General features: G+C 31.4%; 1 protein-coding gene across 2 annotated transcripts; it reads left to right on the forward strand.

Moving 5' to 3' along the window:
- The first annotated feature begins 11,740 nt into the window (after positions 1–11,740).
- Positions 11,741–16,704, forward strand: LOC107909818 (3-oxoacyl-[acyl-carrier-protein] reductase 4). Of its 2 annotated transcripts, XM_041088873.1 has the most exons (14): positions 11,741–12,327; positions 12,415–12,502; positions 12,851–12,948; positions 13,476–13,536; positions 14,688–14,824; positions 15,161–15,214; positions 15,325–15,405; positions 15,488–15,533; positions 15,615–15,709; positions 15,800–15,832; positions 15,911–16,045; positions 16,109–16,202; positions 16,354–16,436; positions 16,538–16,704. In XM_041088873.1, the coding sequence occupies exons 1-14, from the start codon at positions 12,016–12,018 to the stop codon at positions 16,568–16,570; spliced, it is 1,350 nt and encodes a 449-aa protein (XP_040944807.1). In that variant the 5' UTR covers positions 11,741–12,015; the 3' UTR covers positions 16,571–16,704. The 2 variants fall into 2 exon arrangements, 1 of the variants encoding a protein (XP_040944807.1); XR_005910460.1 differs by lacking the exon at positions 16,109–16,202 and having other exon boundaries at positions 11,908–12,327.
- The last annotated feature ends 209 nt before the right edge of the window (positions 16,705–16,913 follow it).

A 16,913-nucleotide genomic window follows, 5' to 3' on the forward strand; every position in this document is an offset into this window, starting at 1 on the left:
CGATTTAGATCTTAAATTGCAAAGAATAAAAAAAACAATTAAAAAGCAAGTTACGGTGCGGAGAGTCTGGCGCAGCTCAGGGCGGTGGCATTAAAGCAAAGAGCGATGGGTTTGGAACGGAGACACCTCGAATTTTCTCACATTTCTCTCTTCTCCAAGAAAATGAGAGAGAGTAACTTGGAAGAGAGAATAGAACAACTCACGTTCGCCTTTCCTTTTTGCTTTTTATTTTCCGGCTGTCGTTCAGATTTGCTTCTTTCCTTTGCATCAAGCTTACATTATCCCTTTTCTTTTGTCAGTCTTTCTCTTGCTCTATGATTTCTTTTCCTCTCTTTTTTTTTACTCTATTTTGATTTACCACTTCAGTTCCTGCCATGATCGAGTTTAAATTAATTATTGGCTAATATAATCATTATTATTTCTCTTATAATCTACACAGGTTTTTCTTTTAATTTCTATTAAAAATATTGTATGTTCCAATTTTTTATTTTTAAATATAAATTAAATATGTATAATAATTTTTATGCCGAATGAAAAAATAAAAATCTGAAAGATTTAAACAATGATTTTGAAAAATATACTTATTGTTAAAACTCTAATTTCTTAGGTTAATTAGATTTTGGTTATGTTGGTAAAATTTAGATTTTAGTCAATTTTTATAACATAATCAAATTTAAATGACGTGTAATCTAAATAGTTAGGTTTGACACCTATTGATATAATTTTCCCCCCAAGTACAGAAATAATCATTTCAAAGGTGAAGCCAATTTGTTTTTAATTAATGAAGCTAAAATAAAAATAAATATACTAGTGGAGTGGAGCCAAGGAGTAGATTTTGTATTTAATAACTTAAAATTGAATGATATATTTTTTGCATAAAAATATTTGAACCAAGGGCCAAAAACTCCTGCCTATTCTTTCCTTCAAAATTTTTTTTTATGAAAATTAAAGGAACCTCAAGAATTCAACATTATTGTAGCTATAATCAGTGCCAATTCGATCCTGTTCTAAAATCTGCATAATTTCAGTAAGTGGACTAACAAAAATCCTCATTTATATATAAAATTGATAAAATAAAATAAAAACACCAAGGTATCCAACTAGAAAAAAAATCATTATATTTAGGTTGAAGCTCGTCGAATATCGCCTTTTGAAAACAATCCAAGTTGTAATTTGCTAAAAACATGAGGCATAAGAACAAAAATATTGTAATAATTAGGCAAAAAATAATAATGATTAAAAAAAGAGAAAATAGGTTATGACTAAAAAAAGGGTATTAGAATTGATAATGATTACATGGTTATTGGTTGGCAGGTGCGTAGGACAAATCTTAGATGCCTTTTTCTTTAGTTTCGTCTTCCAATGATGTCCTAACTGCTCTTATATTCCTTCCTATTTATCTAAGTCATCTATTAAATTATTTTTAAACAGCAATTTATTTTATTCAATTAACAGATGTTGATAGTTGGATTAAAATTAAATTAATTCATCCAATTACTTTAATTTGAATTTAGTTTAGTTAAAAGTTGATTAATGAATTTTTTGAACTATTAAAAAATGAACATAGATAATGTATTTTTAATATGTTTTATACTTATTTTAACTAAAAGATAAAAATATATAAATTCCGGTTAATTCGATTAACCGGTCGAATTAACAAAAATATTTCAATTTGGTTATTGTATTTGAAAATTTTTCAATTCGGTTAACGGTTAAAGATTTTTACATTTCGGATAATTCGATTAATAACAATTCAGTTCGATTAATAACCGCACCGACTATTTGAACACTCCTAACTTCAACCCTAATCTATTAAATAAGTAATCCAATTTTTGTCACTTTATTTGCTCTTAAACATCCCTATAATCTTTTAACCTATAGGTTGGTTTCATTAATTAGTCGAATATTAATTCAATGAAAAAATAATTAAAAATAAAAAAAATTGAGAACAGAAAAAAATTGTATAGGTTTTTATGCTTTTCATTAATTTTATATATTTTAAAATTAAAGAGCTTTAACTTATAATTTAAAAAAAATAATGGTTAAGTTGAAAGATTTAAAATCCTTTGATTGCGAATTTGATCTTTAATCTTGATGGGTTTATATATTCTTTTCTTCTTCTATAACGTACATCTTGAAATCTAATATATATATATATATATATATATATAAAATAAGTCATCTAACCAAAAACAACGTTAGCCATTAAACAACAAAGCAATTGAAGTGCATTGCAATTCTCAAAGTGAGCTTTGTGGGTCTTTCTTAGGGTTTATTCTAATTAGGTTTAGAACTGGATGGATTGACATTAAAATAAAATAAGAGATTAGTTATGCAACTTGTTTTAATTAAATATTTGAAGACCAATCACAAAACCCACTACTTTAATCATTATACATACTCTAATCTCAAATTGCCTGAATTCTATACAATGATTTTTGCTCAAAACATCCTTATTGATTTATTCAATATTAAATCAGTCCAAATTTCACTTAAATTCCAAAAAAAATAATAATTTACTCTAAATTAATTATTACAATAATACATGACACATGTCAAATGGTGTTTTGTTGGATTTTTATTTTTTAAATAAAATTTATATAAATATTAACTTTTTTTATAAAAAATCAAAAAACAAAATAAAAGTCTATTATAAAATAAAAGGATAGAGAGAAGAGTAAAAACAAGAGAAATAGGACAACAAAAGAGAAGAACGTATTTTATTTGTCAATAGGGATGTATACAATGTTTCTCAAAGTCTATATTTATAGATATAAGAAGCATACATGATATAAAACTCTACTTCTAACGGACATTAGAGTCCCAGAGTACGTCAAACTTATTATTCTAATGAACATTCACTTCTATGATAATGATAATATATTTATAATACTCTCCCCTTAGATGTCTATTGATAGGTAATGTGCCATATGAAGATAAAAAAATCTTATGGGAAAAAAATTCTTAGGGACGGAAAAAAAGTACACTTATCCATAATACACAAAACATGATGTCTCATTAGAAACCTTACCAAGAAAACCTAATGGGACAAAATCTCGGTTAAGAGAAAAAAAGTACCATGCATATTTACTCTCTCTCATGACAACATCACATGATATCTCATATTCTATGTATTCTAATATTAAATACTAGCTTTTCAAATGACTTCTTGAACAAATTTACTAAAAATTTATATCATCATTCTTCTGAAAGTCACGAGTGAGGAAAAACTTGGGGAGATATATTTTGATCTTTTCAGGAATTCCAACAATAACCATAACAAACTTTGATCACAATCTTTCTATAAAAATACATATTCAATCAATTGAATAAATATTTACTCAAACGTATTGAGCAATTTCTCAATAATTTCTATATACTTCTAAATCTTTCGAGGATTTTAATATAAACCTCCCTATATATTGATTCATATAAAAATTGTAACAATAATCACTAGACACAAATTAAATTTTCATGAACTGCCTAACTAATGAGATATCTAAAAGTTTATTACATCCACCACAAAAAATACTTTTCAATGTCATGACTTAGTGTAAAACTTCATTTTTCTTATTTCATTTTCACAGAATTGCTCATTTGTACCTTCACTAGCCCTATACCTTTATATCTTTGAACTACTGATCCATAAACTCCACATATTTTAGTTCTACCTGAATTACATCTTTCTACTTTGATCAATCTATTCCATATCTATACTTCTTGACAAATTTATTTAAGATCCTAATTTTCATTCATTGTTCCAACAATAATATTACATGCAAAACCGTTGTTGACAACTTTTCATTTCACAGTTTCATATTTTCTTGTATTGGGGAGGAGTTGTAACACTTGATTCCCAATTAACCTAAAAATTTGAGGTTTAAAGCGAAAGAGACCGCAAGTTGGGAACCTCTATTGAAAGAAATGGTCTACTGTATGATAGGAATATCGTATAACAAAATTTTTACCGATTACATGATTAATTGATAAAAGGACCAAATTGCATAAAATGCAAAAGTTGAATTCTAGTAGCTAAAAGGATCAAATAGTTATGGAATTCAAAATTAGAGGCCCTTATATGGCAAATAGACCATTAAGAGGAGTTAGTAGATAAGTTTGATGATTCATCCATGGAAAATTAAATAAAAAATGACTAAATTGGAAATAGAAATAATTAAAGATGATAAAATCTAATATCATCTTATATCATCATCTTTCCCAAATCAAAATACATGGAAACCCTAGCTAAGAGAAAAGAGCTCAAGCAAGCTTATTTAGCTTAATTGGGTAAGTAATATTGTCTCATTTTTAGTAATTTTTATATTTCCAAGATCGTAATAGCTTAATCTAGCTATTTTGAGGATTAATTTGTAAATTTATCAAAGTACTAGGGGTTTTACATGGATAAATATGCATGAATTATGAAATTTATGGTAGAAAATGAAAGATTGTTGATAGATAAACAACTTTTGTATGGTGAATTTTGATGAAATTGTGATTTAGGGATTAAATTGTAAAGATGTAAAATTCATGGAAAAATTCTGAATTTTATGAATTACATGGGCTGCAAATGTTATATGTAAAAATCGACTAGGCTTGGAATAAAGATTAAATTGCATTAATTTCATTTTCCAAGTCTATGGATGAAATTATAATTAATCAAAAGTATATGGGCAAAATGATAATTTTGCCTAAGACGTGAATTGAATTGAATTGATTATCAATTGTATTAAATTGAGTTAAATTTACTCGTATAGATCCAGATAGATCAAATGTGGAGCTAGATCGAGGTAAAGAAAAAATAACGGATTAGTAGCATACAAGTTCACAACATTGTCCAGGTAAGTTCGTGTAACTAAATTATGCATATTTACATGTTTGAATTAAATTTTGTATATGTGAATTGTATAAATTGTCATATATATGAAATTGATCACATATCTGATAATACCCGACAAATAATAAGTCTCATTTGGATAAATAAGATTCGATAGATACAGGGTTCCCGAATTGGTTGTGGTCCTGCATATGTTGCGGACACACCATAGCTCGAAAAGAACGTCCCATTGTTAGCTCTCATGAGCATCCCGTTAATAGCCCTCTCGAGCTTCCCATTATATAGTTCTTGCGAGCTTCCCGTTAATAGCTTTTCGGAGCATCCCGATTGGTTGTGACTCTGCATGTGTTGTAGACACACCACAGCTCTTATGAGCGTCCTATTATATGGCTCTTCGTGAGCTTTCCGATTAAAGGCTCTTTGTGAGCTTCCCGTTAATGACTTTCCGGAGCTTCCCGATATGGCTCGCTTGAACTTCCCGATATATGGCTATTCGGAGCTACTCGTTATTAGCTCGCATGAGCTTCCTGATTATGGCTCTTATCAGCTTCCTGTTATATAGCCCGGATAAGCTTCCCGTTATATGGCTTACATGAGCTTCCTGTTATATGACTCGAGATAAGGCTCCCTGATTATGTGCTTAAACGAGCACTTTCGAATATGAATTGACGAATTTCAGATTCATACACCTCATGTGTACCACCCTTGTATCCATCGATATTTTAAATGATTAAACGGGTAAAGTTTCGATATAAGATGATATGAATTCAAGAATGAATTACTATGAGAAATACGAAATACTTGAAATACAAAGATATGATATGTACATGTTCATGGATACTTGAAATGATAAATACCTGTATGTGGAAATTGAATATTGATGAGCTCAAACATGTTTCTTTATATTCATGTGAATTACATGACTAACATGATTGATGAGGATATGTGTTTAGGCAATTGGCCAAATTTCTTTGGATGTATTTTATGTGCTTACCTTAAATGTAAATGAATGGTAAGTTAAATTCCAGTTATACGAACTTACTAAGCTTTAAAGCTTACTCTGTTTTATTTCCTCTGTTTTATAGTACTCGGAAGCTCATAAAGGTTGGAAGTCGGTCGGAGCAACATCACACTATCCTTCAGCTCACTTCGGTATAAATAACAAAATTTCTTTTGGGTATAATGGCATGTATAGGCCAACTTTGGCAAAATGATGGCATATATGTGTGTTGGTTGTGATTTGCCATTGGTATGGCTTAAGTGAACATATTTTGATGTAAATATATATTTATGTGTGTGGTTTTATCATGTTTGATATATGTTTGATATAAGTAAGCAAATATGAGTTTTGATCATCATAGTAAATGGGAATGCTAAGATATATGTGACAAAACGACTTGTTTAAAACTTGGGTTGTGTTAATTTGAGTGATTGGTATTGCCTTGTGAATGTATTTATGTGTTGATGTAGGTGTGAGACAAGTTGGGTGAGAAAAGTGGCCTTGGAAATGGCCTATTTTCGTCCACACGAGCAGAGACACGAGCGTGTGTCTCAGCTGTGTGTGACACACGGCCTAATGCATGAACGTGTGTTTTGGCTGTGTGTCTTTTACCTCTTAAAATTTCAAAATAGAATGCTCAAAATTTTTCACACCTACACACGGTCTAGAACACAAGCGTGTGACTTGGTCGTGTGACCCAAGTCAGAGAGTTACATGGGTACAGACATGGGCTGGGACACGGCCGTGTACCATATTTTGAATGCCCACACTGCCTGGCCACGCGGGCGTGTGTCCCCTGCACCTAGAAAAAAATTTGAAATTTTGTGAAAATTTCTCTGAATACCGGGTTTAGTCCCGAGTTATTTCTAATGTATGTTTTGGGCCTCGAAAGCTCATATAAGGGACTTTCTGAATAATTTTCTGACATGAATGTTAAATAATCAGAAATGTCCATATTTAGTCTGAATATTCTGGTAATACTCCGTAACCCTATTCTGGTGACAAATATGGTTTAGGGGTATTACATGAATAACCATGGAAGGTCTTGTATGGAGTAAACTTCATGAGGAGGGAGATGGAAAAGTAGGAAAACCAACAAGTTAGTAAGGTTCTTAGCCCTTCTATATGTGTAAAAATAGGTAAATATGATTACAGACCTTCAGAACCATTTTAAGGGTTCCACATGCCTATAAAAGTTTAAGCTTTGAAGATGAAGTGCAAGTCTAACCAGTAGGTTTTGGTTGTAATAATTAGCCACCAAGAGAATGGAAACTTTGACGTTCGAGAAAGCTAAGTTGTGGAAACAATGAAGCTTTAGGTGAGTTTTAGACTCTAAACCTATTGTTATGATATATGTTGTTTGAGTATGTCATGTTTGCATAAACATGAGATATGATGATATGTGCATGCGTTGCATGAAAACTGTGGGGAATACCTTTATAGGATAGATGAAGTTAGGAAGGGAAATATGGAGTGATCCTGTTAGTTACTGCCACGAGCGAAGCTCCAAGCCTTGCGTGGGGAAACCTGCGGTGTTTGAGCATCAATGTTAGGTGGTGTAAATAGGGTAATGGGAGGAAGATTAGGGAAATTTGTATTATGGAAAAGTATTTACTGCGACGACGGTATCGATTGGTCCTTCAAAGCTACACCATGACGACGGTATATGACGTAAGACCATAGATAAAATACACTATGGCAGTCTAGTATCAGGTATGTAGCATAAGACCATGGATGAAAGATGTCATGAAATCATAGTACAAGGTATAAGGTATACGGTGTAAGACTAGAGATGAAAGATGTTATGGCAGCTAGGTATAACGAGTAAGACCATGAATGAAAGAGTTCATTGCATCATATGATAGTATGTCAGGATGGTAGATCGGTGTAAGACCATGGATGAAAAACTCCATGGCATCCACATAACAGAGATAGTCAGTTGGGACAGTAAGCACAGAACATAGATAGTTCGTTGGGACAATAAACATGGAATAGAGATAATCTGTTAGGACAATTAACATGGATAAAGTCCGTTGGGACAATAAACATGGGATAAGTTCGACGAGATAAGGGAAACAAGGTAAGAAAGATGTAAAACCATAGTTCGACTAGGACAACCCATAAAGTCCGCTATGACCACAAACGCAGGGTATATTGCCAATGTGTCAAGCATGAGAAACCATGCATGCGGAAGAAGAGTTAAAAGAAAGCATAAATATGGCAAGTGGATCATGAGGAATCTGTCAAAAATGATGAAAGTGGTAATGATAGATGTGAAAGCTGACAGGTCATAGACAAGGACCCGACAAGAATTAGAGGAAGATAGGCCGTGTGAAAGCTAACCTAACCATGGGAAAGTAATATGGGAAAAGTGTTCGAGGATCACAAGTAAGGATCCGTCATGAAGAGCCACAAGAGGAAAATCTCATGGAAGGGATAGAAGTTTCACTTCCAGGATAAGGATTTTGTCATGAGGACAGAATATCTGTCAAGACTATTCCTCTTTGAGGAAAGTCTAATGCGGGTACACTGCCGCAATGATAGCTTGTAGGGAGGAAACGAGCAAGTGGGATGTCAAGCTCGTATAACCGCAAGGATAACCTATTAGTTCAGCAAGTCAGACTGACCATCACTTTATGGGACGGGTAAGTTCCCAAGTAAAGGTTGGAGTGAGGGGCGGATTATTCGAATTCGAAAATTAAACTCGATTCGAACTCGAAATTCGAAAAAAAATTTGATTTGACTCGAATAACTCAATTAACTCAAATAACTCGATTAGTTTAACTCAAAATTCGAAATTATTTTCAATTTTTTTGAGTCGAATCGCGTTTTGCTCACCCTTAAGATTAAATCTTCCTTAGCTTTTTTTTTTAAAACTGTTTTCTTTTTTCTTTACATTTGTTTTATTTAATTCTTATATTGTATTGTCTTAAATACTGGGGTTCTCCATCATAAACCATCATCTTAATGCCTCTTTAGACCACTTACAGTATAAACCACAATTATTTTCAATTTCAAAATCATGCATTACTTAATTGTTATAAACAAACATAAAAATGGTTATAAAAAGAATTTTCAATTATAAAAATTTAGAAATACTTTTATTAAGTTTGAAAATTAAAAATAACAAAAAATGAAATAAAAGAAAATATTTGGACAATTTGTTTCATAAATGGTAAAAAATAAAAAAAATGGAAAAAGAAGTTCGATAAAAAATTATAAATTAATTGAAATTTCAAAAGTTTCAAATCAAAATTAATTATTATTTGGAACGTTTGGAAATTTTAATAATTCCATGATATTTTTGAAATTTATAAATTTAATCTGGGTTTATTTTTTAAGGTTTTGACAAATTTTATTAAATTTTAAATGTGACACTCTACCCTTTTTGGAAAAGAATTAAAAAAAAAGTTTTTTTTTCACCATTTTTTTTTGTATTTTTCCGAAATTTTTATTTTAAAATTTTTTTTATAACATTTTGATTAAATTTTTATCACCTTTTTTTAATGGATACCTTATTCATTTTTTTAAATTTTTAATAAATTGTTGGCAATTGTTTTGTATTTAAAAGAATAGGAATTTTTATTATTTATTTGAAAATTTGAATAAAATTTTAAATATTTTTTGAAGTTTATAATTATATTGACCTTTTTATAATTTTAAAAATTTTTGGAATTCTAAAATGCTTTAGTTTTTTTAATATTATATATATATTCCCAATTTTTAAATTCAAAATGCATCATATATTACCAGAAATAATTAATGATATTGTTGATTATCTTTATCTGCTCATTTTTAAAAAATAAAAAGATTTTAAGGAACTGTATTTCAAAATTCGAGGGACTTAAAGAGATATTTACGCTTGTTAAATCTTAATCGGTTTCTATTACTGTTCAATTTGCAACAACTTGAGAAAAGGTTAAAATAATACTTACTGGAAAGTAAATTTATATGATTGTCTCGTCTCGTTGAAGTTCGAGTTTGCTTTACGGTCGGTGTTGCACGTGAGGCTTGTGGCTTTCCATTCATTTATTACATATCACAAATATAATATAATATATAATTTTTCTTTATTAATATTAAACTTTTTACTGACTTCAGTATCATGACACAAATTCAGTTGAATGTTAATAAAAATATTTTTATTTTATAAATTCAAATATATTATTTTAAATATATTTTTGTCATTTTATATAGAAAATAGAAATATATATATACATAATAAAATTTGAACCCAGATCTCTCTATATTTTAATATTTATACTTCACTAACCAACCAGAGTCTTATTTGTTATTTCTATCAGTTTTTATAAATATATTTATTATATAATTTTATTTTTCACTAATGTTGTGAGTATCTTTCTATATTCATAAAGTTACTATTTTTATATGATATCTTTCTATATTCTGTAATCATAATAGATCTAATCAAATTAAACTTTTAAAAAAGAGGTAAATTTTTGTAACATTGTTTTCACTATCTACAAAATTCAAACTTGAGACATTATCTAAAAAACAATCAAACTCCTTAACCATACAAATTATGTAAAAGAAAACAAACAAATATTAATAAAAAATTAAAATATTATAAAAAACGAGATCTTTAGAACTCCCATGATTGACTTGGTGATCAAGGAATGTTCACCTATAGAACCCACCCAAGTTCAAGCCTTCGGGGAGCAAGTGGCAGGCCTTTGTTTGATAACTCTCTTTAGACGTAGTGTGGATATGTCCCTATCGTATGTCTGGGTACTAATCATCCTTAAATACAAGGCGTAAGAGTGATGTTTGGTTTCATTTTCTTCTGAACTCTCAAAACGTTAGTGCTTCAATGTCAATATAGGGGTCTGAGTAGATTTATTAATTTTAATATGAACTTGAAAATCTAATACGATTAACTTGTAATTGAACCCAATTTAAACTATGAAAAGCCAACAACTTGATCCAACTCAATAATTAACCTAAATCCGAAATGATCCAAATTTAAAATCAACCAAATAAATAACCCAATAGGACTTAAACTTATATTAAGTACAATTTAAAATAAAAATAACAATTATATACTAAATTATTAAATTGTTTTAATTTATAACTTGTAAATTTCGCATTTCAATTTTTTATTATTCTAAAATATGCAGTTTCATGCTATACCATATGATCTCGATAACAATTTGTAAATATAATAATTATTTAATTAAAAATATATATGGTCTCTTTATTTGCAAGTCAAATTAATAAGTGAAAAATAAATTATTAAAATGCAATGTCATTTTGATTCTATTTTAGTTCAACCTTTCTTTTTTCTAAAAAAAATCAATGTTTTATTTTCAATTGATTTTGATTGATTTAAAAACTATTTTGACTAATTTTTATTTTAATTTTTACATTTGTTTCAAATCCTAAAAATCTCATAAAATTTTTTATTATTCTAAAAATTTTAGATTAAATAACGTTAATAACAATAAAACTATTAAAAGTTTAGATTAAATAAATTTTATTAACAAAAAAAATATAAAAATTGAAAATTGAAAATATTACTAATAAAAATTTTATAATGAGATTTTAACAATAAACTTTATTCATAATAACTATTTTCCTCCATTCAAATACATTTTTATTGTTTCATTATTATAGTTTAATTAATTTAAATTTATAGTAATTTATAATATTTTATATTAAAAATATTTTCAGTAATTATTAATTTTATAATAAATATACATTGATTCAATAATTTATTTAATTTTGATTTAATTTTATTTTAAAATTAAAAAAACAAATATTATAGATTTTAATAATCAAATCCAATAAATAAGAGTAAAAGTGTAAATAATTTAACCTTAAAATAATTCAATTAAAAAAAATCTATACACTAAAATAAACTAAAAACCCAAATTCAAATGATTTAAAAACTCAAAAATCTAAAATAACCCAAGCATGAAACTGACCTAACAGAAGTAATTCAAAATTTTTAAAACCCGACTCCGGGTTCTAAATTCACTGCCTGATAGGCCCAATTGACAAGTCTAGGCGTGAGGCAATAACTCAAAAGACGTCGGTAGGCCCTTACTTATTTTTATTTTATTTTATTTAATGAACTGCTGTGAGGAACTGGGGATTTTCTTTTAGCTCGAGGAAGTGGCGATTTTCAGTAGAAAAAAGCTTGAGGAGTTGAAATCTGATGTGGGCGACTTTAAGATCCCGATATCTGCATCTATCTGCAACTACGTTGCCTTCCTCCTCTCTCACAAATGGCTCGTGGAAGCTGGGGTTTTCAGGTTTAAATCAGACGTTCTCTTCATCCACTGTGGAGAGAATAAGCAATGAGTTGCTGAGCCTGCAAGAGGTGGAGAAGGTTCTAAGCGACGTGAGAGCAGACGACGTGGCGGTGGTTCCGGTTGGTAACCAATGCGATTGGGCAGATTTCATGGTGATTGCCACCGGTAGGTCCCCGTGGCACGTCAAGAACATCGCCCAAGCCCTAATTTACAAGGTGCGGTTTCATGGGTTTTCTTTTTCTATTTTGTTCCCTAATTTCCTCGATCCTCACTGCGATTTTTTGTTTATTTTGCTGGAACAGGTTAAGCAGAAGCAAAAAGGAGCTAAGAGGATGGTATTACCCAGCGTGCAAGGGCAAGAGACGGGAAAATGGATTGTTGTTGACTCTGGTTCGTGCTGCTTTCCCTCTTTCCTTTAGCTTCAACTTTGTTGTTTCTTATTAGCAATTTCTTCGCATGCTTATATTTAGACATGTAATGCCTGAAGATACCATTGTCGGTAATGATTTTTATGCAAAATCAAAATGTTACGATTTGCTTCTGCATTTAGCTGCTTTGAAGGAATGGATCTCGTGTGATAATATTTCTTAGGGCTTAACACGTATATGTGGTTAGCAGTTTCAACTATAAGAAAATTTTTTGGAATGATAGTATATAATTCTATGTACTCTCTATAGTTTCGTGCAAATTGTACCATTTTGGATGATTTGTTTGTGTGGCTACGTTTCTTTTATTTAGGCCGAGTGATAGTTCATGCTCTCGATGAGAATGCAAGAGCTTATTACAATTTGGAAAATCTTTGGATTGCAAAGTCAGCCCAGAAGGAACCAGTTGAGGTAAGTTTGTTTAGTTTAATCTACAATGATGTACTTCAAATCTTATAGCGTAAATATTTTATGGAACTGTTTAGATCCCAGATGATTGGAGATGGTCAGGTTTAGCTTTTCTATCTAATTGGTGACAATGCTTGTCTCCTTCAGTTCCGTTGGTTTTGTGGTCTTACGCCTCCATAGGTCATAGAAGTTGAACATGGCATATTTTACAGTAAGGTGCTCCAATGTAAAATTAGAGTTGTACCACTTGTGTTTGGAATATGGATTAGTAGATTAGAGATATTCTACTCACTGAGTTCGAAAGCTAATAATTGTTATACATTTTTCACATTTCACCCTTTAGACAGTCAAAATGAACTTTATATGTTGATTACCTATAGGATATTTTATCTCCCCGGGGTCTCTCGTTCCCTTCCTTTCTTGCTTTTTGTAGTATTTTTCTGTCAAAATCTTTCTTGCAGAGATGCAAAAAGTATATATATATTTGCTAGTCGATCTGTTAACCAATCTTTCCGTCTTGTTTGTTTCAGGAGTTGACAAAAGCTTTTGTAAAGGTTCGGCGTATTAATAATTCCAAAAAGCCAGCCCAGGGAAGTGATTAATCGACAGAGTTCCTTTGTTTCATGGGTTTATCACTTGGATTTTGCAGTTGTAGTTTGTTAGTACATGAGAAGGTTCTTTGCTTGTTGTACTGGAAACTATATAATGATATATGATCACTAGTTCTTTTCATGTTTGCTGCTGCCTTCTATATTCTGCTTTTGGTTGCCTGATTCTGTTTAGCAAAGGAGATATCACCCTCGGGTTATCGTCTTTTTCTTACTTAGTTCATCTTGGTTTTGGGTGATAATATTGGATATGGATACTTGCCAACAGTTGTGTTTTTAACCAAGTTTTTTTCATGTATATAGAGGGTTATATGCGTAGACGTCAGTCCAAATCACGCAGTGCATGTGACTTGCTTACGGTTGAGCTGATTAACCTAATTTTCCTCTAATCAATATAATAAATCAGGTTTAAATTACTTACAGTGCTCAGAACACCATTCATTTTACTGACTTGCCACCCAACGGATGGTACCTACCGCTGGCTATATCAATCCTTTCATTGTAATTATGAGGGCAACAAAGACCCATTACTGAACAATTATCAAATCCATGAAATAATATAAATTGAATAACAATATTGTTGGAATTGCCCACTCTTACTAGTTTTTTTACACAAAAAAGCAAGTATCAAAACTGTTCTTCTTCACTTCTCCGCCTCCTCGTTGCTGATTCATTCCGATGGCTGTTACTGCATCTAGTGTCATTGCTTTGAACTCTGTTTCTATATTTGGTGATTCTAGTGACCGAAAATTTCTTCCGACTCGGCAATGGTCTCCAATTTCCTGTCGAATCGGATCGGTTCATACTAAGCCTTGTATCGGACTTCAGTGCAGATCGAGATCGTTTACTTCCTCCTGTACTTGTTTTCTTTTGCTTTAGAGCAGTCATTCTCATCCTTACGGCATATTTTATGGTTCTTTTAGCAGAAAAAAAAAACCTGCTGGTTTACCAATTAAGGATGCTGCATTATAGTCAAATTCATCGTCGGAGCTTGTGGACTTTGCTGTTTAACGAATGATAAGCAATATTTGAAGATAATCCGACAGTTTTGAAAATTTACGAGACACATGATAGACTGAAATTGGCTTTTGATCTTTTCATTTATTTTTGGGTTCTTGGTTTTTCCTTTTTCAGGTGTAAGAGCCAAGCGTGTTGAACAAGCTAGCTCTGAAGCAGCTCAAGAAGTGGAAGCTCCAGTGGCCATAGTTACAGGAGCTTCTAGAGGAATCGGTAAGGCAGTTGCCTTGGCCTTAGGAAAAGCCGGTTGCAAGGTTAGCGGGTGTTCCTTATTAGTATCTTACAGGGAAAAATACATCACTTACTGTCAGTAGTAGTACAAGTATCTCTCAAATATGAATGGGTTGTCGGTCTCATCAATTCCTGAGGATAAACTGCTCATGATTACCGTTATCTAAATTAAATTACTTGTCTAAACTATCTACTGGCTAAGTAGGCGGACTCATGGTCCATTCAGCTTTTCATGCTTATTTGCTGTCTGCTGATAATGATTGCATGCATATCAAGGGTTTCAAAATTGAAGAATATTTTCTATTTACTACTATTTGTTTTGAAAATGACGGTTTTAGATGCCTTGTTTGCTATTGCAGGTCCTAGTCAATTACGTTAGGTCGTCAAAGGAGGCTGAGGCAGTTTCAAAAGAGGTGAACTATATGCCCTTTGATGAAATTTACACGAATACTTGATTGGGATTACTTCTTTTTCACTTAAACATTGCTTTAAAAGCTGTTACCAAAATGCCTTTATATTGTAGATTGAGTCATACGGTGGTCAGGCTGTTACTTTTGGCGGAGATGTTCTAAAAGAAGCTAATGTGGATGCAATGATAAAAACCGTAAAGTCAATGTTGTCTTTCATTTCATAATTATATTTGTAATTCTGTTGTAGATGTCATGACTTTGTGTTTGTATTGGCAGGCACTAGATGCATGGGGAACTGTTGATATATTGGTAAACAATGCAGGTTGTGTAAAATCCTTTTTCTCTTCTCATGATTTAGTTGTTGATTTTATCTTCTCACTTAACCTGGTGAACACGATTTTAGGAATTACTCGGGATACTTTGTTGATGAGAATGACGAAATTACAATGGCAGGAGGTTATTGATGTGAATCTTACAGGAGCATTTCTTTGTACGCAGGTCAGAACGAATGCTGGACATATGACTCACTGTTCTAGTTGATGTTTTGAGTCATTTATTATTGGAACTGACTCACTTTGCTCTTTGCAGGCAGCAGCCAAAGTCATGATGAAGAAGAGAAAGGCAGTAACATATTTCTCCGTTTGAAGTTGGTTTAACCATGCTTGAAGAGTGTTGTTTAAGAGTATGTTGTATTTTCAGGGAAAAATAATAAACATATCATCAGTGGCTGGTCTGGTTGGGAATCTGGGGCAAGCTAACTACAGTGCTGCTAAAGCAGGAGTGATTGGGTTGACAAAGACTGTTGCAAGGGAATATGCGAGCCGAAACATTAATGTAAGTTTTCCTGGGTTATTACTTCTTCTGATAAACAATGTTGTATAAAAATTATTGTTCCAGGTCAATGCTGTTGCCCCTGGATTCATTGCAACTGATATGACTTCCAAGCTTGGTGGAGATATTGAGAAGAGAATCTTAACAACAATCCCCTTTGGTGAGGGATATAATATAAAATCAATAACTTTCTTGATTCTTACCGTACTCACACACAACTTTCTTCCTACGGCTTTTACTATAAACACATTATTGATTCAAATGCTGAGTAACAGTTGCAGTAGTGCTAACTGTGTTGATTATGGATACAGGAAGGTATGGTCAACCGGCAGAAGTAGCTGGACTGGTGGAATTTTTGGCCCTGAACCCGGCTTCTAATTACATCACAGGACAGGTTATGAATCTGCTTTCTTCATTATGGCATTTTATATATAAAACTGGAACAATGGTTGATTTGTTTGAGTTAGCTGATAGTCGGACATTGTTGTGTTGCAGGTGTTCACCATTGATGGAGGCATGGTCATGTAGATAAGCTTTCAGCCGGTTCTTAAGCAGCTGCAGTTGGGATCTCTAATTAATGTATACGTTGTTTAGTGGATGCTGTTGTTCGATAGTATTTTCTTTTTAAATATAATAAACAAGAATTCCGGAATTTAGCTTTACAAGGAGAGCTTTGCCAATATGCGTTTTTTTAATCACCTCATATTCATACGACTCAAATAATCATAATTAAGACTCAAGAACTAACAAATGTTTATTAATAAATTTAGCACTCGTTTACTATTTCTTTTTATTAATTTGATTCTTATTTTTTAGTTAAATTTATTTATTAGCCTTTTTAAAAGAGTTAAATTATTTTTTTAATGAAAAT

Source organism: Gossypium hirsutum, chromosome D02 (genome assembly GCF_007990345.1).
Source record: "Gossypium hirsutum isolate 1008001.06 chromosome D02, Gossypium_hirsutum_v2.1, whole genome shotgun sequence".
NCBI lineage: Eukaryota > Viridiplantae > Streptophyta > Magnoliopsida > Malvales > Malvaceae > Gossypium > Gossypium hirsutum.

Excerpts from the sequence above, each read along its gene's own strand:
- LOC107909818 (XM_041088873.1), top strand. The coding sequence starts at position 12,016 with ATGTGGGCGACTTTAAGATCCCGATATCTGCATCTATCTGCAACTACG. Across the intron at positions 12,503-12,850 it reads ATGGATTGTTGTTGACTCTG|GCCGAGTGATAGTTCATGCT; the intron begins GTTCGTGCTGCT and ends TCTTTTATTTAG. Across the intron at positions 16,437-16,537 it reads CTAATTACATCACAGGACAG|GTGTTCACCATTGATGGAGG; the intron begins GTTATGAATCTG and ends GTTGTGTTGCAG.